General features: G+C 39.6%; 2 protein-coding genes across 2 annotated transcripts in view; one reads left to right on the top strand and one right to left on the bottom strand.

Moving 5' to 3' along the window:
- Positions 1-22,475, bottom strand: part of khdrbs2 (KH domain containing, RNA binding, signal transduction associated 2) — a 62,679-nt gene that overhangs the window by 30,846 nt on the left and 9,358 nt on the right. Inside the window, exons 2-3 of the mRNA XM_046070803.1 lie at positions 15,179-15,306; positions 4,014-4,130 (exon numbers count right to left, since the gene is read on the bottom strand). Of these exons, the coding sequence (XP_045926759.1) occupies positions 4,014-4,130; positions 15,179-15,306 (245 nt within the window). The remainder of the gene's footprint in view (positions 1-4,013; positions 4,131-15,178; positions 15,307-22,475) is intronic.
- si:dkey-103j14.5 (isoaspartyl peptidase/L-asparaginase) overlaps positions 16,894-22,475 on the top strand; it is a 29,006-nt gene continuing 23,424 nt past the window's right edge. Inside the window, exon 1 of the mRNA XM_046070804.1 lies at positions 16,894-16,931. Coding sequence (XP_045926760.1) covers positions 16,912-16,931 — 20 coding nt within the window. The 5' untranslated portion in view covers positions 16,894-16,911. The remainder of the gene's footprint in view (positions 16,932-22,475) is intronic.

Below are 22,475 nucleotides of genomic sequence, written 5' to 3'. Positions count from 1 at the left end.
CACCAGGGAGGCTGGTAGTGAATGTTTTTCTGATAGAAATTGCATTTTATGATTTGTTGTGAAGAACGTTCTGCTGGCTCCAATACTGCTCCAGGAAATGTTTAAATGGATGGACATAGTTGAATCATCTTGATGGTCAGTAAATTATTTGGCGACTCTTCAAAAAGGCATGAAAAAGGGACACCCAAGGGACAAATATAGAAGCACTGTCTCAGAAATTGATACTATGTACACATTGAGGAGAGGTATATTCCAAAGAGTCTTTACTTCAGTGTTCAGTCAACACCTGGTCTACATTTTACTCTTCGGTGTACCATGACTTTTTCGTGTGCACTGGCACTTCTCACAAGCTGCTGGTACTCTTTTCTGCAAGCTCCATATCAGGTTCTCTAGGCGATCCATAATGGTCACAAATAAACTGCATTACCCAGGAGGCACTACGTTACGCTGACCTGTTCCCGTTCTTGCCTGCCTGCTTTTCTCCGTCTATGTAACATTACATAAACCTTACAAAGTCTGGCTCCAAAATGGCACAAACAGTGTCAGATGATGACAAAACAGAGCTTCCAAAGTAAAATCCTTCCCAACCAGGTGCTGAGAGGAGAAAATATCCAGGGACTTTGCCGGGAACACAAAGAACTAAAGGCAACTTCATTATGTGCCTTTTTCTGAAACATGTTCAATTTTTCATAAAGTCGATGTACTCGTAAATGTCACTTTGATACACACTTTTCTTCCACTGCACGCACTGTGCAGGTGTCACCATGACAGATACAAACTGCACATGCAGTGCGATTTCTGTTTCTTGCTCTCTTTATGACCCAGGAACACAAAGAAAAAGTTTGGCAAGGTTTTCAGATTCTCTTGATCTAAAAAAATTCCACAAGTGTCACCATAAATGGTGGTAAACAAGTGCATGCTGTTAATTAATTGAGTTTTTGGCCACTTGACATATATTACCCCACTCATAAAGTTGATCGTGAACTTTTTAGCAAACAATTTCCTAGTTGCACACGCAGAACAAGTAACATAGGCATTTATTTGGAGTCATGTGTCTGTCCACCTGACAAATATTCCCTCAGCTCTGTTTTAGTTTCTAACAACTCCTGAGGGAAATATCCGGCTCTTTATATTCTAAATTCTCCACAATCTTCACCAGCATTTTGGTTGAACAGGTAGCATACTTTGGGTTGATGAATAAAAATTATTATCATTAAACACTGTCATTTGACACATTGTTAAAACTACTCAGTGTGTATTGTTCAGTTCATCCTTACATCACTGTGTGGTGCACGCTTCTGATCACATCCTTTTAATGATCATCTTTAGATTAAAAATGATTTGATGTTGATTTTGAATACAGTATCTTTACTTATGACCTATGTTATTTATTTATTTTTTAAAAGCAAACATCAAGCTCATGAATCCTTAAAGCAAAAGAGCTCCACAGGGTAAAATGGTAAAAACGCAGAGAGGTAAAACAAGTCCACAAGAAGGTACTGAAGAAAACAAAAGATGTCAATCCAAGCCCCTAATGCAAACCAATGTCTGATGACAAGAAAAGCCCAATCACCTTTTAGTCTGAACCCTCTTAGGCCTGAGGGACCCTGTCTGAGGCTTCCCACTGACTTTAAAGGCTTAAAAGATCTGTAATATAGCTCGGGGCCAGTCCCAGCTGTGTTTTAAAAGGAGCCAGTTAAATCGTCAAATCAATTCAACACTGAACAAATAATCGGAAGTGATGTCAGAAATGGAGTGGAGATTGTTTTGTCTACTAAATGTAGCTGCTGCATACTCAGCAATGTAGAGATTATTCAGTCAAGCCAAAATAAACCGAGTTAAGGAGTTTTTTTAACAGTTGAGTGCTTTGCTCAAGGACACCTTGATGGTGGCTGTTAAGAGAAGTGAGAGTGCCACTCATATAGTTTACTCACCGAGCCAATCTGGGGATTCAAACTTTTGTCCTTGCATCACAGGGCCGTTCTCTACCCTCGGGGAGAAATCAGCTTTAATTAAAAATCACTCCTAAAATATCAGCAGGCTTCACATTTCCTGTCAGAAGGCCTAGGTCATTACAGATCAGATCAAAACGCGCAAGTGGGCAGATGATTGTGTTTACAGCAGGAACAGCGCAGACAGAGCTACACATCAGTTAACATGACTGCACTTCTATAAGGACTTTAGGAACTCAATTCTCTCTATAGCTCTATGACTCAACACCATGCTTACCATATCTGTGCACAAGGTGTAATATTAACTATATTATCTAATATGAGTGGCTTCTCCGATGCTTCATTTCCAAACCTGAGATATTAACCTACTGCTGAACTGATGCGCCCTACTGAGGAACGGTATGAGGTGGCAGAAATGTGTGATGACAATGTGCTTTTGCCTGTAATGGGACTTGGCCTATGTCTGTGCCACAGTGCCTCGTGAGCAGCTGCCTCGAATGGCAGTCAGCCCTTTCAGTCACGACCTTTAGGTGTCAGTCTCATCACAGAGTCCTTCAGACTTGCTCAGACTGTACACAAAATCAATATCACACACAGAAAAGACCAAACACTAAATCTGATCGTTGCCTTTACTGAGAGACAACTGTTAGGGGTCTATTATTATCTTTTGTGCAGCAAACAGCACCTTGTATCTCTCTTAGACTGAAACTCCATGTCACCATGTTAGCAATACCAGCCATTATTAATTCATTTATTAAATAATAAAAAGACATATTGCATGTTGTACTGTACAGTGCAGTAGCACATCCTATGCACTGCATGCATGTAAATAAACCCTTCTTTTGCATACAGTTGTTGTTCTTAACATTTTAACACCTCTTTAATTAATTTTATACACTGAAGGCAAATCAATGTGGTGTATGTAAACTGAATGGACTTAGTGGCAGGAAGCCAAAGTTTTAAATGAACTATTACACTGGCCAAGGCACATTCAAAACTCTCAGTGCCTTTAGTCTCACAATTAGCCCTGACTGGAAATCCAGATGAAAAGTATTTTCTAATTAAAAGCCATACAGTTTTTGAAGAATTTGGGGCTTTATTAAGTTGTCTTATCCAAAAGTTTAGGCATCCAGAAGATTAGTTGGATAACATTACACCATTTACAAGTATGTACATTAAATCCACAATTCGGATGCTTATAACTGGAGTAAATAGCAGGTAAAATAATAAAGAACATTGTATAAACAGGTATAAAATATAAACTACTGTTTCCAAGCTGAAGAATGAGCTTTTGATCTTACATTTCTCTTGAACTTATTGAAAAAAAAGTTATATTTTGTTTCACAAAGCGTTTCACAGCTAAGTAAGTTGAGGGTAGTGGCAATTTTCTGTAGGTTCATCACGAGGAGTGACCCCTTTCACATTTGTCACAGTTTTTTCACATTGTCATTTGATTCATTTTTATTATTATAAAAAATATCAATTACAGGCGCTTTAAAGTTGTAACAGCCTCTGCATTATATTACCCTCAACACGTTCTTGACATTTTGAAATGCTGCTCCGGTTTCACCAGAGAGGTGATAACACTGCAAGTCTTTTGTCATGTCCAGATGTCTGAATTGGAAGCTACAGTAATAATAGCGATGTAACTCTATAGCAACACACTGAGACCTGTGATGAGCATGAATACCAGCTCCAGCAGGTCGTCTCTAAACATGCTCGGATAAATTTGGCTCCAGGGGACTACAAGTCAGCAGGATAAATGACTTTGGCAAAGAGATTCATTACTTTGCATTTATAATTGACTATTGCAGAAAATGCTATTAAACAACACACAGAAAAACATTCCTGTTTTCTCCTACATATGTTTGTCAACTGAGAGCTATTAATTTTACTCTGGGTGTTATTCATCTCAGTTACAGCTCAGATGTTGCTGGCTCGAATATTTTTCTGTGTCTTGGTGGAGTTTCAGGCCCTTTATTTCTGTAAATATTTCCATTTGATTGGCATCTTGGACCGACCAAAGAACTGTATTTCAACACAAATCGATATCTTTCTTACCTTGCCTTTATCCCTCATGGACCCCTTGCCGAGGATGGACATCTTCACTCCCGTTTCTTCTTGTAATCGTTTCATGGAATTTCCCCGTGGCCCCAGCAGCTTCCCGACAAAATTAAACTGTAACACAGAAGGAAAAAAAGGCATATGACAAAAAGGCTGACTTATATATGGACAAATTTCTCTGAAGGAGTCTCTCTCTTTATGTGTCGGATGTAAAAGGAATTTGATCTGTTGCTGTCTGACGTAAAGGTTACCCATAAAAATGTTTGCTGGCCATTAGTCATCTATTATCAATATAATCTCACATTCCAGTCACCATTCATCATGTGAGAAAAAGCTGTAATGTAGCCTGTAATAAATCAATATACTTGTGCTCTGTGTGTAGCACATTAAAGGTGAATAGGACTCTCATCTGCTGTCCAGCTTAATGTATGCATCCATCCATTTGCTTGAACTGTGCCCTTGCTGGCCATGTATCTTATTGGCGTTTAGGGTCATCCATGTCACGCAGAGGAAAAAAAAGAAAAGGGGCCCAAACCAATAGCGTTGCTGAGACTGTTCCAGAGGTCAGTGCTGAGATAAAGTCAGAAATAATGAGTTTCTTCCCAGTGGGAAATTAAGTAATACTATCCAGATGACAAACTATCAGATTCAAGCCTCGGGGCCTGACTATCATTTGCCTCTCACTGTGCACCAGCTAGTGTTCAAAAGTAGCTCTGGGTTGTCGCAGGCGCAACACTGCTGAGACTAGTGGTGATTAATCCAAGAGGTGAAAGTCATAACACAACTGTAGTCAAATGGGTCAATTCTGAAGAAAATATGAACAGAGGATCAATTAGGAAATGAGGGAAAAAAGGGTCTTAATGTTTTCCTACTTGAAACAAACTCATAAAGGCTCTCACACACTATTTTCTTTTTAACTGTAATAAATGGTTCGACCTTCAAATGTTTGCTGTTGGATGAGATGATAAGAGACCACCTCCAGAGCTGAACAGGTGGTCAGCCGCCCACCACAACACACTCTGGCCAACCTTAAAATGATATTAACCTTTTTGCAAAGCAGCCTCTCCCACTGTGGATGAGCGGCTAATAACTTCACTGCCAGCTGTGTGGCTGCTGCAACTCAACTCCAACAACTGCACACTCAGCTTATTTCACGAACATCATTAACGTCATGAGTGCACGCTACATCTCAGGTTAGGGAGGTGCCAGGGGACACAGAGATGAAGCCATCTTTAAAGCAAAAAAAAGCATCCCTACTGTCCTTGCCTGTCCTCTGATCTGAATGATTAAGACACCTTTGTGGATGCCTTTCTTCACAGGGGTTGCTTTGACAGGACTATCCTATAGCTGGCAGGGAGCTTGGGAGCAGATGGTCGTTGTGGCTACGTTGAGTATGCGCTCGCTGGGCGGTAGAAGAAGAGTGGCCTGTTTTCATTAAGCTAATGAATGTCTGGAGTCACTCTGCTGCTCCATGGCGAGCAATTTGGGCTTTAGAAAGGGGCACGGTTCGGTGTTAAATGAGGTTTGAAATGATGCAATGTGCCCCCCGCAGGGTCAACACTGATAACTATGCAGATATTAGCTAGAAGGGTGTTTTGAATGCAACATATGCAGCAAATATTCATAAATAAATTAAATTATATTAATACCAGCCAAATTAAAATATTAAATATTACCTTAGAATGAGCCATTTCTATCTACATAACCACTTACTTGGAAGTCTCCATCTTGCGTCGCCATATATTTACAGTAGCCCAATTAGACAAACGCCTCTACAGAGCCTGTTTCGTTACTATGTTGAATACGTACGGAAAACCAGCAGAAGAAGAAGATGTAACGTTAGTAGTAGTAGTAGCAGTACTTTTCCCTTCTTAAATCTTTATTGCAAAAAGAGAAATAAAGTGTACCTGGGACATAAAGAAGTATACAGAACTTTGATTCGCACAAAATCATGTATTGCATATACATATTTTGCAAACACTTTGTTATATGGTTATAACGGTTAGTTTGCTGTCCATGTAGAGTGAATTGGGTCTGTGTATTGTTTATATGCTCTAATAATGCTAATCCAACAAAACATTGTAGTAGCGTCCATGTTAATTCCACATTCGTACTTAGGAGCACATGAACTTCACAACTCAGGAAATGGGACCATCCGAGGAGCATGTGAATGCACCATGAGCCGCTGGTTGCAATTCGCAACCCTCACCACTAGATGCCAGTAAAATTTACACACTGAACCTTTAAGAAAGCTCGTCTTTAGACAAAACACATGCAAATTGAGAAACTCAGTTCCATTTTGTTCTGTGCAGCAGCGTTTCTGTATTTGGTTTTGGGTTTCTTCCTTGTGTGTTCTGTGCAGCTTTTGCTTCCTAACTTTGTGTTTCCTGGCTGATTGTTTGCACCTGTCTTAATGTATCTCACCTGTGTTCAATCATCTTGCCCTCTGTGTGGTATATAGTCTGTGTGTTTCCTCCTCTCTGTGTCAGAATTGTTTTACTCCCTTTGTACCATGTCGAGTGCCTGTGTGCCATGTGCTCTTCCCATGTTAGATTTATTCTCTGGATTTCCTTGTCTTTGGTTAATAGCCTGTACCAGTCCTGTTTTTTGTTTGTTTGGATTGCTCACATTACCTGCTGAGTAAGTTGTTTTTTACATTGGCCATTAAGCACTGAAAAGCCCCCCAAAAAGCAGAGATCAAAGAAAGCATTCACAAAAAAATAAAGTTCAAAGCAACCTCAGGATGAGTTTTTTTTTTTATGTACCAAACTCTAGCATGTTTTAGTGCTTTTTAGTAAAACGTCAGTTCTATGGAAAGTGTGAAAATAATGAAATTGTGCAACTTGTCAAGGTGCTGTAGCACTACAGATCTAATAACAAAACAAACTTTACAGCTTTTAAGCTGGAAAATTGTGCACAGTGGCCAGTCAAGATTTGCAGATGTCCTGAGGCACTTTCTGCCAGGTTAGCGAGCTGTGCTATTGGGGGTGTTCAGGTCCTGTCTGATAGGAGGATTAAAGCCTCGAGCAGAGGTTTATGCTTAATGACAGCTAGGGATGACTGGGCTGCGAGTGTGTTTCTAGGAGTGTGTCCTATCAGCTACGCAAACATTAAAGAAAGCAGATGAGTGGTTGTTTGGTACTTGTGTGACAAGCGGAGGAGATTTACTGTTCCCCTGGTGAGTGTCTCAGAACGGAATCCAAGTTTCTGAAGAGAGGTTGACTGTCAGTGTTAAGGCTATCAGTGGTATCTGATATTAAGGCGTATCTTTACTTTACAACCGTTAGTCTTAGTTGAGGATGTTATCTCTGGTCAAAACACTAATTAAACAACTTCAGACATATGCAAGCAGTCTTTTTAGGATTGGGACACATCACATACTGCGCACTGAATGTTAAAAATATTCACAGTTGCAATGCATTTCAAAGACATAAGCGCAATGGAACCAGTTGCAATCCAAATAATAAAATGGCCAAAATGAGTGTTCATTTGCACAAGGTGACAAAATGACTGAGATCTTTCCTTTTACCAGCCAACATCTTTATCACAACAAACAAGCAGAATGTTCCAATAAAAATTTAAGAATTCCTATTAATATGTAGAGCCTGAACTGTTGCCCAGATGGCCTACACACACAGACAGAAAACAAAACAAATATCTTGATTCCTGTAAATTCGAACAGGTGACAAACTTGAGCCAAGATCAATGCAGACGTGCAGCCACCAATACCAAAGTGATGCAACGCTACAAAAGCTGTTTGAGACCGTGAAAAGGTTCCAGATGGACTCTGTTTTGCTGTCGGAGCTGCAGCCACTTAGTTCTCCTGTTAGAGCAAAGAAAAATCAATTCATACAGAGTTTATTTTCTCGTGAGTCTTTAACAAGCTGTGGCCTTTAAATGACAAACAACAAATTGTTCTTTTTTTGTATGGGATTGCTTTTACTTTAAAAATCTTGCTGAAAATGCAAAACGAGAGGTGTATGTAGTCAATACTGTTACCGCGTCTCAGTTTCACTCTTATATAATGCTACACAGTATACTCTGCAGTATGTAATGTAGATGAAAACAGGCATGTGTTAACAGACATCAAATTGCAAACTACTACCTCATATTTAGAAACTTAAAGCAGCATAAATTTATAAATTATAATCATAAATTTGGTTTGTTTTTGCAACTTTGGGGCAGCAATACAAGCAGTAAACACTGACATGTTATCACCTTATAAGACTTCAACTTACTGTAGCAGACACTAAGCAACATTAGCATGAATGTTGCAAGGACTGGTTTGTGTCCATCTCTCACTTCTATTAACCCTTTGGTTTAGTCTCCACTACCTCCTGAAAAAGATACCTGGCTCTTTAGCTGCTAATTGCCCCACTATGTTCAACCGGTTGGTTGCTAACTTTGTCTGCTGTTTGGTGCTAAAACAGCTGCCTGCCGCTGCTATAGATGAGGCTGAGAGCAGTGAGATTAAACCAAAACAATGAGCTCAAAGAAGCTAAAATGCTCCACAGAGCTGAGAACTGCAGTCGGGTGATAATTTTAGTTCATCACAAGTAGCTTTAACATTACATCTAGTCATTTGATCCATTGCTATTGATCAGATCAGCTTTAGTAAGGACGTACAATGTATTTTAAAATAAAAATGCAATGTATTTGTTTTCCCTGTAGCTGTCTCACTGTTAGATACAATTTGCTTTTGCTTTTCTCCAGCTGTGAGTTGCTCCTCCATTCCTGTTGTACACTGCGTTGTGGGACAATAGTGTCAATCAGCACTCTTTAAAATCAAGTGAATCTATGCCGCACGCTGACATTTCACATGATTGTGTCGTATTTCCAGAATGAAGGCACCGTTTACGGAAAACCCTGCTCAAATTAGTGTCTCGTATAGGGTTGGGACACTGTATATGTGGGAAGATTTTAACATTGGGAAGGCATTTTATCTTATATCTCATGAGCGGCATTGTGGCAGACAAAGTCATCACACAAACACTGACTCAGTGGGATCCCAAAGTGGAGCTGTGATGCTATCGTACAAGTGCTTACTTTTAATTCACACTCTGTACTCCCTCTACTGTATTCAGCACTTATCTAAGCAAAACACCTTTCTACACGATATGCCTTTCTTTGGGACACTGACATCTCTGGGCAGACAAAAATGGAATTTCTCTTTGGGTAGAGCATGGCTGCTGCACTATTTAAAGGTCACAATAACCCACGACTGATAAGCTCAAAATTGTGGCACCCACAAGGACCAAATACAATTTAATGTGTTGTGGGCTGTGTATGTACCCACAGAATGGATAGTTAAAGCGAATGCCCTGCAGAGGTAATACTTAAAAAAAAATTTAAAAAAACTTGTTTAAATGTGAGAGCTGAATTGTTTCCAATTAATTCTAATTAAAAGGGTGACAATCATTTTTATAACGCTCTCAGATACACACACATGCAGAATTGTCCCAGCACAGGACTCAGACTAGCAGGCAGTATCAGCCATTGGAAATACATTTCATGCCCCAAGGTTATGAGATGCTAATCAAGCTGTCTCATTAAAGAGCAGAGGATAAATTCTAGTTAAGGGATAATGAAAATGACTATGCTGATTATCTTAATCATATTTTTTGCTGAGTAAGCAGTAATCTCAACATACAATTTCAAGACTTCCATTAGCGCGCTGTTAGTGTATCATTTGTTTACATGACAGGTACAGATGCACTTCCTCTTCTCCCGTTAACCGAGATCAACCCTGTTTTCAAGGTTTCGTCACTTTTTCAGAGGAAAGTGATGGTAAGGTCACTGGAGCGAGGCCCCAAGGCCAAACGTCTTTATCTTGACAGCCTGTAAAACGACAACAAACCTAATGTAGATTTTACAGAGAGCGGTGCACAAAACACACAAGTCGTCCCCTATGAATGATGCATACAAATTCCAGGGCCAGTCTGTAACAAGATGCATCACCCTTCAAGGTTTTATTCCAATAGATTGGTTCAGAAATTTTAACTTACTTTAGCATTCTATCAACCAAATCATACATGGCACAAAATGAACTAAAATGCGTTGACTTTTAATTAGTAATTTAATTTAATATTTTGATATTTGCATTTAGAAATTGCGGTAAAATAACTCTATGGTTTAACTGGCAGGTTTAGTTCAGCATTAATCCCATTTTGAGCAAACATGTTCCCTGCCAGCTCTCCAGTAAGTAGCTAACATTGAATTTCAGATGCTGACAGCTGAAAGTGAATTTATTATTTAGACCGGAGGGGTAGGGTGACATGTGCAATCTACTATTTATTTACACATGTCTTGTAGGAGATTGGAGAATGATTGAGCGACAAAATAGGTAAATACGATATACCATTGGTATACAATATACCAATTTACAGTAAGACAATATTGCTGTTTAATTTGAGTCTTAAGTTGTGGAAATGATATATGCCTACAGTACAGGTAATGTATGTGTGTATACTACTTCGCATCTATCCCCCTAAGAGTATGAAACTTCACGTTTTGTATCCTGAGGTCTCTGGAAGAGCCATTCCCACAAATGTTTATCCCTAGCTTAACAGTATGTGGGCTGTAAAAACAAGTAGGGAAATACAATATACTAATAAAGATTTTAAAGTGGTTACAATATTGCAGTTGGACCACCTGGGGGGGAAAAATGTGAATATCCTAAAATTAACTATACAGTAGGCTCAGGCTCCACCATCTATATTTAACAGCAGAGACTGTATTATATTTAATTGCATATTGTATTACAGTGTTTTATGCACTAAAACTGTCTCTTTCTACAGTTTATGCTTTTACTGCATCAAACTGCTCATTGCTGGCAGCAAAAAGACCACAAATGAAAATTAGTTTTAGCTACATTTGGTGCAATAAATAGATGCATTGCCCTTGCTAAATAAAATAAAATAAATTAAGATATTCCTGTAACATGCTGTGTTGGCTTTTATATTTTAAATGCCATAGTAGTCTCTCTTTCTCTGATTCAAATCTTGACAAAGTGTCAGTCACTTATGTTTGTTGCATTGTGACACACTCCATTAATATTAACTTTTCAGCACAACTGAGATATTTATGGACCTGGAGCTTGTTTTAATATCATCAGAACAATGAAACTACCTAGTATCACAGAACAGCACTAAACCGGTATTTTTTCTAAGCAGATATTTTGTCTTGTCATAGCAGGAAAAGCACAGGTCATAACATTAACGAGAACTTAGGCACAGTACCAGAGCCCTGTAACTGCAGAAATGCGGCCATCATTAATGCTATTAACAAGAACTGCAGTGAAAATGGCCTGTGGTATGTGTCTGTCAGTGTACCATAAACAATGATTTCACCAGAACTGGTTGTTTGGCTGTTAGATGACATTAATCTTCCATGTGACACATCGTCAAAACTGAAACCATGCAGAAGAATTCTCCCAAGTAATAATTTAATTACTTTGCATTTAATTACATTGCAGCAAGATGGCAGCTGCAAGCACGATTGAGCACTGTTAGACTGCTGAAACGTGAAAGAACAGATTTATGACATTTTATACTTTGGTCTGTCACCAAGTGAGCTTCCAGCGTGGGGTAAAATAAAACCATTTAGTTTGTGCCTCTCAGCGGGACCAGATGTTGTCAGTGTAAAAAGTCAAATACATTGATCAGGGAAAGCTGGCAAGAATTCATATCTGTGTAGCCACAATGTACAAACAGTTTTTTCATCAAAGTCCAATGTTAACGTGTATCTCTGCTTAAGCACCAAACAAAACAAATGTAATGCACACATGTGTTCCCTAATCCGTCATGCAGCTGATAAAAACATTTTTGCAGATCTGTTTTGTAAGGTATTTGCCATGTGGTGCATGTGACTCATCTTTTCAAGCTCTGCAAGCCTTTTTGCATGGCGTGCACTTGATCAAAGAGTTCCTTCATGTGGCTAATGACCATTAACTCAAAATGCAGTGTTACCAAGATGTTTAGGATAGTGACACTGCAGTCTTGTGGGCTGCTGACTCTGCAATTAGGTCACAGAAGCTGTTGTTGGACAACTCCTCTGTCCCTCTGGACTGCACTGCTTTGCTTACTTTGCAGAGCTGCCACAATTACGTTCATTACACAGAACTAGGTTTTGATCCTGTGTATTGTAGCTGTGAATGTTTTGTTTTTGACAATAAGTATACTGTTTCACAATACTTTTTAAAAAAACATCTCAGTTATCTATTTGGTCCTCAGCTTTTCTTTTTTACTTTAAGAGCTAATGGTTTTCACTAACCATCTAATCACAATACGTCCTCCAACCGTAAACGACAACATAGGTCGTTTTAACCGACCTCCCAATACGACTCATATGAGCGTATCTTAAAATAATGCCCCTACCGGTGGCGTTCCCAATACGACTCATTCGAGCGTATCCTATAACAGTGCAATAACAGCTCTACTGGTGGTGTTTGTCCATGCCTCAAAAACGGCAATTTCGAACTCCAAAAAAGACATAAAGACGTGGACACCACAGCGACACAAAGGACCAGATCTGACATTTGTGCAGCTGTATGGAACTATGGGTCTCCAGGTGAAAAGCATTTAACTTACTATCCATCCACCAAACCCACCAACACCGGAGTACAACTATTTATAATACATAGGCTAATCGTCTTTGTCATGTGTTGTCTCTGTATGGCCACTAGAGGTCGCTGCCACAGTAAACATGACTCGTAATTTGTGTGGCTAGAATGACCTACATGGCCATTTTTCTGTTGAGGACAGGCTCTCTAATCAGGAGCTGACTCACACCTGGGACGCCAGGTCAATGCAATTAACCAGCAGGTAGGACTGAACCCTACGACCATTTCATTTTACTAATTTGTAGTCTCCACAGGAAAATGGAGGTTTCCACAGAATGAGAATGCTTGATTTTCCAGAAAGACAATATTGCTGTTTAATTTGAGTCTTAAGTTGTCAAACTAATATATGCCTACAGTACAGGTAATGTATGTGTGTATACTACTTCAAGTCTATCCCCCCAAAAGTATGGAACATACTTAACATTTTGTATCCTGAGGTCTCTGGAAGAGCCATTCCCACAAATGTTTATCCCTAGCTTTGCAGTATATGGGCTGTAAGTTCAAGAAACAAAAAAACACCAACACAATTAAGAAGTATGTTTGAATGAAAAATGGACACTTGGACAGAAAATGCACTTAATGAGGCCGAAACACAAGGACAGAAAGATATCTAAGTCATTGTGGATCTTGTGTTCCCAAGAAACTGTCTCAATTAGCATTTTCTATAGATTTGAAATCAATTTAATAGAGTGAGGAGTTCCTGAACACAGCTTAATTACATTCTCAACAGTGATCCGGAGGAGGAAACAGCAAATTGATTTCTGTGGAATGTCCTGAGGGGCTCACTGGACTAAAGTACCGCTCTGCCCTCCTGACGTCCTCTTTTTTTCCTAGTCCTTCTCTAATAAGCCCGACAAAACCAGCAAACTAAATTTCAATGACTGCGTGTAGTGTTGCTGTGTTGTTGCACCAGCTGTACAGTATGGGCCCATGAAATAGCAGTGAGATCATGAAACAAGATGTTAAGGGGCAAGACTGAACAAAGAAAGGAACTTCACTTGGGAGTATGCAGGGCAAAGACTGAAAAATGGACCCTGAGAGTGTTTTGTTGAGGATCTCTTCCTCCATAACTCTCTTTCTGAGCACTCACAGCGACAACAAGAGGAAAAGTGACCAGAAGTGATTCATTTCAAACGAGCGCTTAGAGACAAAAAGTGTCAGTGTGTGGAAGCAACGGTTGAGCATATATGTCGGCGATTTTAGGAGAAGAGAGTGCCGATGATGAATATTGTTGCAAACTGACAGTGAAGAACAGACTACTTTGATAGTGTTGGGTTTAAAGAAGTGTGTCCTGCAGGTTTTTATATGATGGGAGTTTCTGGCTCTGCCACACCAAAACCTATGATTTGGTGTTTGTACCACTGAAAACAAGATGCACCAACAAAGTAATTTTAAGGAAGGCAAATTAGTAATATTTTATTATCAACATAGAAACAGCAGTTTTGTTTTATGGGATCTTAGAATGGCTGGTTACTCATGGATGCCACGTATCATACATCATCATATCTCCTTATTTTCATTAAAATACCATCTAATTAAAAAAAAATCAGCTGAGAGGTGGCAAGTATCATTTAACTATGCTGACAAGTCAGTTTTATCACATATCTAAGAATGAACAACATGTACTTTCAGATAAGATTTGAAAAAGAGATTCTAACAAAATTAGCAACACCAATTAAGAACAAATGTCATCTTGATATATCACTTAACAGATTTGACAGGAATGTAATGAATTATGACATTTGTTATGAAAATGACAGCTGGGCACAGAGATATATTGTATTTGAAAGACAAAAATGATACAGACAGTTAAGCAAAGAAGATGCTTTCTGTATAGCTACGAGTAGATGCCAGTGTTATATCTGACATTTATCTGTCTGTTTACCTACACTTACAAAACATAATAGCATATACTGTACTTGCAGAGCGGGACAAATAATCAACATACTATACTGAAATATGTTCTGTTGCAATCTGTGTGGCTACACTGAAGCCATTATTCTGACTGCCTGTTGCATGAATGCTAAGTCAGTGAACCAGGTTTCCTTGATTACAGTGGCAGTAAAGCCTTTTGGTTCCACACAAGGGGGCTGTGTGATGTTGCTTAGCTGCCTGATGGAGCAGCCTCATTAGGCTACATTTCAAACTTTGTCAGTACTGACATTGCATGACTCAGAATAACGCGTACTGTGTCACTCAATGATTTATGGTCATTGTTCTTCACTGTACCCTTGAGTGCTTTAGCACACTAAAAACTTTCTTTTTTGATGACCACATCAGAATAAACAGACACTGCCTGATGACTTTCTATTAGCCTGTTTGAGGCTCAGTGGGATTTTCAGTGACAAAAAACGATTTGTGCAAAGGGTGGAGCAGGTGAAGCTAGAGTGTCCCATCCACCGATTGACATCTAAAATTAATGAAACAATGTCGCACACAAGCTTGAAACACTTTGAAAACACTGCAAATTTCCATTACTGTTTAGAAAAAAAGAGGTACGGTGTGTTTTCTTAGGCTAAGATGTGGGTGTTGAGTCTCTTACCTTTGGATACTGTTGGATTGGAATGAGAACTCTTTCAGAGAGCTTGATATTTTTATTGCTGATGATGTCTAGGTATTTCTTCATGTCACCATCTTTTCTCAATTCATCGCCGTCATACTTTTCAATCTCTGCAGAACACCCAAATAAAAAAACAGATAAGAAGATAATTAGTTTTTTATGTAACTTAAAAAGGCATCAGTCAACATCTCCGAGTCTGCTTTGGAGCCAACTGCAGCATGACAGCCAAATAGTGTAATTTTAGTGCTGGGGACACATTAGGAGGAACTTAACTATGCATTGCATCACACATTGAACATTTTGCTGATTATTTTGTGTCTCAGCTGTAAATATGCTCACACTGCAAACGTAATGATTTGAGATTATCCCGCTGACTCCTGATACGTCCTTTTACATCGGGCCCTGTAATCTCATGATCCAGTAATTCCAATCAAAATAACAACAGTAGCAGACAGTCACACTCAGCTTGCTGTGCCTCACTTCACTGCAAACTGAGCTCTCGTAGGCTGTCAGCAGTCTCTGATCCCCATGCTGCACAGGACTTATGCAGATGAAGGATTAAATATGTAAAACGTTTGATCTTATCTGGTAAAAGTCAAATGGGGTTGGATTAGATTAGATCTGTGGACTCTCGTATTAAGATCATATTTGCAGATCATTGGTTCCAATCAACCGCAGTATTTCTCCTTATAAATTTTCAAGATGGGCATGTCTTGTGCAAATTGACCCAATAGTCCTCTCGCGTGTCCCCAGCATTATTGCAAGATGAGAGGTGGATATTAACTGTTAAGCTTGATATGAACGGCACAGTCCCTGAACACCCTGAACAGTGATATTTCTGGATTGATGCATTTCATAGCACTTGACCTAAAACACTCACAATACATTAAGTACTCCCAAAATGAAGCTATCTGTTGTTCACCTAGCGGGGATCCTCCTCTGTCTCTAATTAATACTCAGTGGAATTACAACTATCAGTCTGCAACACACTTGCTGGACAATAAAATATGTTCCTGAACAAAACAGAGAACAAGTCGCCAACCCCTCCTGGCTGCTATATTGAAACTCAAGGGTTCATTTGAACAGGGGCACTTCACCCTTATCTCAGCTGTCAACACTCAGTGGACAAAGCTGTGAAGTTAAAAGCTGCTCCAGCCAACTGCATGTTTCATTACAGGGCAGAATTTTGGACGAATAAATGGCTAAAATGTTTGATCCCTGCTATATCCTCTTGCTTTACATTTGAATGAATGCGTTTCTCTCTTTTTGCAAATGTTCACCAAGGAAGGAGACCAACTATGGACAGAAAAACGTCCTCATAAGTGGCTGAATCCACCTTAAAATCCATGTTAAAAGTGAGTTAAGGGTCCTTCTAAATCTTTTCTTTGACATGACCTTCTGGACATCCATAACTCCAGCTTAATGATCTCTCTGTTCCAGGCAGTTTAAGTATGCATTCACTCCAGTTTCTAATGGCCATTGGTTTCAGTTTTACTCCATGAATTAAGGTCATTTGTTTGATATTGCTATTGTCTGTGAAATCACAGACCGAACTCCAGACGCTTGAAATGCACCAATTTCATCCAGCATGACACAATCTCTCTAATTGTGTCCAATTGTCCGAAGAAGATCATTTAAATTGGAACATGCTGTCTCCACTTTTTTGCAGTTACTCTCTGAGATGAGTCTCACCAAAGCTGCAAAACTGCCTAAAAATGAGAGGTCATCAAAATGGGTGAGTGCAAATGAATGACTGAAAGAATGAATGTTTAAAAATGCCTTTTAGGTTATTAAGTATGTAGAAGTCAGTGCCAGATGGAGGAGCCTTGACTAACAGAGATAGCTGCTTAAGAAAGTGTTGTTAATTACTTTCAGGATATCTTTCATGAGCCACTGAATCAGGCACTATAATGTTATCAAATAATTTAGGCTTTTGTCAAAAGCATACACAAGCTTATTTTCAAGTTCCACAATGAGGCTGTAATGGAAAGGACTGTATCAAGCATAGGTGTCATTTACACTGGGGACGCTGGGGACATGTCCCCACCTCATTTTAAAATGGCTGATTTTGTCCCTATCACTTTTTGAAAGCATTTGTTAAAAATGTTCTGAAAATTTGTTTTCGGCAAGAATTGTTAACTAACAAATGACTGAAAACTAGGAGTGCTATTTAAATATAGTTTCCCTTCATATAAACAAAGACATTTCCACCATAAATTGGAGCAGAAAATGTCTCCAGAATGCAGGAAATTACGAGTTTAATGCTCAAAATCTTTCTGGTTCCCTTATTTTCAGCATTAAATATTTCTTCAAAATAGTGCTACAAATCTTCTCATCTTGTTCTCGTGCATCGTCACGTCCTGTGACCCAAATGTATCATCACGCTCCTAATCTGTGAGTCCCTTGGTATCAATAAAGCCCAGTGAACTCTGTGAACTAGTAATATTCATTCACACCACCATCGCCTGCCACTGGGTACAGAACTTGCGGGAAACCTCTCGCTGAAATCACACGTTAACAGGATTGAAAGATCCCTCCAACCTTTTATTCCTATCAACACGTCTGATTCACACCTTCTTATGTGACACTTTTACACAGGACAGGTGTCCCAGGATAGCAGGAGCTTCCAAAATAGCATTTATGTGGATTGCCTGAGGATCAAACACAACCTGTAATGTGCCAACACATGCATATTTTGAAACTAGCTCTCCTTTATATACAGTAGACAGGGTACTGGATTGTGACTAGCTGACAATATAAATAGAATACATAAGGAGGAGAATGTGTTTTTAGGTTTTTAGCCATCTAGAGGTTGGCTCTGGGGATGTCAAAGTCTGTCAGTGGGTCCACCACTTTGGTCCAGACTGAAATATTTGAGCAACTATTGCCATGAAATTTGATACAGACATTCATGGTCCCCAGAGGATGAATTGTAAAAGCTTTCCTCTATCACCATCATCAGGTAAAAATTAAATTTTACTATTACTTTTGTTTATGAATAAATACAAGCTAAACTACCAACACTCCTCAGCTGCACTGTGCGCTTAGGGCTAATTAGCAAATGTTAGCATGCTAACACGATGGTCAACATGATAAACATGACCTACTGAACACCCGCAAGTTAGCATTGTGTGAGCAAGTTAGCATGGTGGCATTAGCTGAAAGCAGGCTGTAGACGAGACTCTCCTCTCAAGAAGTCCTTTAAATAAACGCCCCAAAACACCATGTTTATGTTCAAGTGACAAAGCCTTCTAGCAACGGTAGGGATTATGAACAAAGACAGAACTAAAGTTGTTGCCACAAAGTCCAGGTTTCAGTGGATGGATGGGTCAATTAAACATTTGACCGGAGATTGCTATTTGTTTCCCATTTCCTAAACACAGTCAACATTGGTTTCTTTGAGCCATGACCATGATCTTTCCCTGACAATGTGGTTATTATTGCAACCATGACAATGAAGGTCCAATAAGCTAATCATTTTTGTGCCTAAACCTAACCAAATCTTAACCATAGCATTATCACATGATAAAATGATTTTGTAAGGCAAGGACTTAAAATGTCGTCCTTCTCGTAGGGGCGTCAGATTATAAAACGCTTCAGTGTGTCGTTCTAGAGGGCATGGACAAACAACATATTTTGTTTAATTTTGAGTACTTGTTGCTGTAGACTCTATTGTCTTGTTCAAGTTTTTGTTACATGAGAGAATACATTTGTAAGTGTATTCATTCCAGTCATACCATCAAATAAAACTCATTTTGATTTGGAAAGTGCTTTTCTGCTCATTGTGAAGTCCCAGTTCCAGGTTTCATCAAGCATCTATTTCTTGATATCCTTAGATTAGTTCTGGACTTGTGCATGTGGGAGAGAATTTGGGTTATGTTTCCATTGTGATGTGTTTCACTTTCAAATGGGCATAATGTTCATATAATTTGAATAAAGTAATGATGTTTTATAGCCCATGAAGGTGATTATACTCTGGAATAGTCTATAATGGGAAATACCTTTATTCTGGTCTGCAGCCTGCCAGTGAACTCAGAAGAAGATTGTGTGTGTGAGACAGAGAGAGAGAGAATGGCAGACAGGGAAAGGGAGTGAAAAAGAGGAAAATGAGCTTATAAATCTGGAGAAACGTTCACACTAGTATCATCGTTGTCGAGTATGTGGCAGGGAGCGACGGGAGCCAAAAGTTCAGAGAAGTAAGAATGTGCTTTGAAGGTCACTGGTTTTAGGATGAAAAAAAATCTCATTGGGGGAACTGATTGAGTAAAACACTCCTAGTGACTATTCTTGTGCTCTTGATCCCTTCTGTTGCGCTGCCCAAACCGCTTCAGCGGAGCAGCTCAGCGGGCCAAGAATGGGGGGAAAAAAAGGTTTAACTGGGCAGCAACCAGATAAATGTGTGCAACAGTAGGAAGAAGGGGACAAGGTTTAGCTGAAAAAGAGAAAAGGTGTTCAGTCAGCCTGCCATGGCTTAAGGTTAAATACATCTGCTTTGGTCAGTATGCATCAACACAGACTGAGCAATGGTTTGAAGTTCATTTACCCTGGACACCATTAAAATGACAATATACAAGCAATACTGTGTTGATAACAGTAAATAAACACCAGTCTATATTAGAAATTCAGACATCAGATTTGGTAACATTCAGATTCATTATTAACCTTATCAACATACATTCAGCAAAAGTTGCCCTCAGTAAACCTGCTCCACCACCGGAAAACATCTAGGTACAAAACAAGACAATTAGCTTAGCTTATTTAAAAAAACAATATTGCTACTGAGATATGCCATGAATACACCTATTGTGATGCACTGTGTTGCACTGATTAAGTTACATATTTCACAACTTGCATAGACTTGAATTCCAGCAATCTAAAATTTAAGCTCTGTAGTTTGCAAAAAAAGAAAGAAAATATCACAAACAACGCAATGCCCTACAATATTTGAGCTATTATCAGTATATAGTAGCATGGAAGCAGTTCAAACACCTAAGAAGAAAGGGAATGGAAGCTGCATCACTTGTTGGAGATAATATGTTCACTGCTTGGCTGTTTTTCCTCCAATCGTAGCTTTATTGGATTTTAGTTGTTGTTTACCTTACAGTCCATGCTACAAAAGCATGCAGTTTGTTCCACTGCTGAATAGGAGCTGTTTGTAAAATGTGTATGCTTTGACTCTAAGATGACATTAGTGACATCAAATTGCCTCTTACCACACTGCTGGGGGTCCACGTTTGTTTGTTGCTGATGGGTCAAAAGAGAAATATGGATCCAGAGTGATCTCACGCACTAAAATCCAGTCATACAGTTATAGTAAAATGGCTCATTATAATGAATCCAATCAAAATGTATTTCTTCTAACACAGGTTTGATTAATCCAGACATGGTTGCACTGTCATGCTATGCAGGGATTTGATGAGATGAGAGCATGAAATGAACCTCATCACGCCCAACAGAGCAAACTCAGGACGTCATGGAATCTGACATGTGCTCTGTGCAGACAAATAATGCACACAGTAAGCATCCCTCCCATTTTTTACACTCTGCTCACCTTTTATTTTGCAAAGCTGGCTGAAAGACTGGAAACCTTGAATAACCCGCAAACTGATGAGCAGTGAAGAAACACTGCAGATAGCATATTGCTAGACAAACATATTTGGACTCCCGATTCTACCATGTTTAGATGCTTGTAGTTGTAATTTAGCTTTACACTGGTTTGGGCTGTTTTTGGTATGTTAAAGATGAACAACACTCCTTATTTGTTTTTTTGTTTTGGTAACACTTTCTATGAAGGTCATCGCTATAATGACTTATGCATATATTTATAACACGATATATTGCGTTATAACAGTTGTTATAATCACTTACAAACATGCATTAGGCGCTATAGCAAAGTTCATAATGTATTATGAACTTTTGACTTAATGTTTTATAACTAATAGTAATATCAGTTTATATTACTGTGCGGCAAGAATCTCCGCCCATGTTCCATAGTACATTATAACCATCGACTCGTTATAAATACACTTCAGTCAACATTTAGAATTAGTGATATATAGCATGTCTTTGTTTGCTTTAAGTAAAGTGTTAAAATATCTATCCCTGTATAATATATTACAGGTGGACATAATACCATATAAACTAATTATAAGACCTTATAACACGTCATTGTTTGCTTTAAGTAAAGTGACACACATTTTGCGCAGGAAAACAACTTTTATTTATGTTTCTTCAATTCTGTATGAATTTTTAACATTTTGCAGTTTAGCACAAAAACACAACATAATTACATTCGGCAAGACAGTCGGGGGCACGCATCCAGACCTCTTCGAGGACATCACCCTGATGGCCCACACGTCTAAGACTCACTTCGCGAGATCTATGAGAACTGCAGCAGTCAAGTATCGAGAGTTTACTACAAACCCAGCTTCCTGCCAGTATCCTGACCACCCCGAGACCCAGTCTAGCACAGCTACCAGCAGCAGAGACTTTCTGAAGTGGTGGAGGTGGGAAAGCATCGGAGCCGCCTGCCAGCCGAGATGTGGGGGGTGTCGCTGCGGGAACGGCCAGCCAGGGGGTAAAGAAATGACGCTTGCAGAAGAAAGGGAGATGGAGATCGTGAGAAATGGCCTGACGTACACAACTGGAGATGACCACAGCACCGGACCACACTGGCACGCCAAGTGTCCGTGGGCAGAAGATCCCTGCCAAACAATAAGAAAGCAGTAGAAGCAACATTCCTCAGAACCGAGAAGCAGCTGTCGAAAGAACCTGAGTGGAAAACGACCTACACTGCACAAGTCCATGAGATGGTGAACCACAGAGCTGCAATGAAGCTGTCCAAAGACGTCCTGCAGAGTTGGACCGGGCCAGTGTGGTACATAAGCCATCTCATCGCACCAAACCCACAATCAGTCTCCACCCCAGTCAGACTAGTGTGGAACAGCAGCCAAAAGTACAGAGGTCTCAGTCTGAACGACATCCTCATCAAAGGTCCTGACGTCCTGAACCCAATCAGAGCTGTCCTGCTGAGGTTCCGAACTGGTGTCTACGCTGCCCTTGGTGACATCCGCAAGATGTACAACTCTGTCTGGCTGGAAGATCGAGAGGTCCACCTGCACAGATTCCTGTGGCGTGACAGGGAAAATGCCGAAATAGAATATTATGCCATAACAAGAGTCAACATCGGAGACAAACCTGCCGGTTGCATAGCCCAAATTGCCATGCAGGAGACTGCAAACTTGCCTTCATTCAGTCACTTCAAAGAATAGAGACGCGT

Source organism: Micropterus dolomieu, linkage group LG15, assembly GCF_021292245.1.
Source record: "Micropterus dolomieu isolate WLL.071019.BEF.003 ecotype Adirondacks linkage group LG15, ASM2129224v1, whole genome shotgun sequence".
Classification (NCBI taxonomy): Eukaryota; Metazoa; Chordata; class Actinopteri; order Centrarchiformes; family Centrarchidae; genus Micropterus; species Micropterus dolomieu.
The sequence above is the reverse complement of the archived record's forward strand: the minus strand, read 5'-3'. Positions and strand labels throughout refer to the sequence as shown.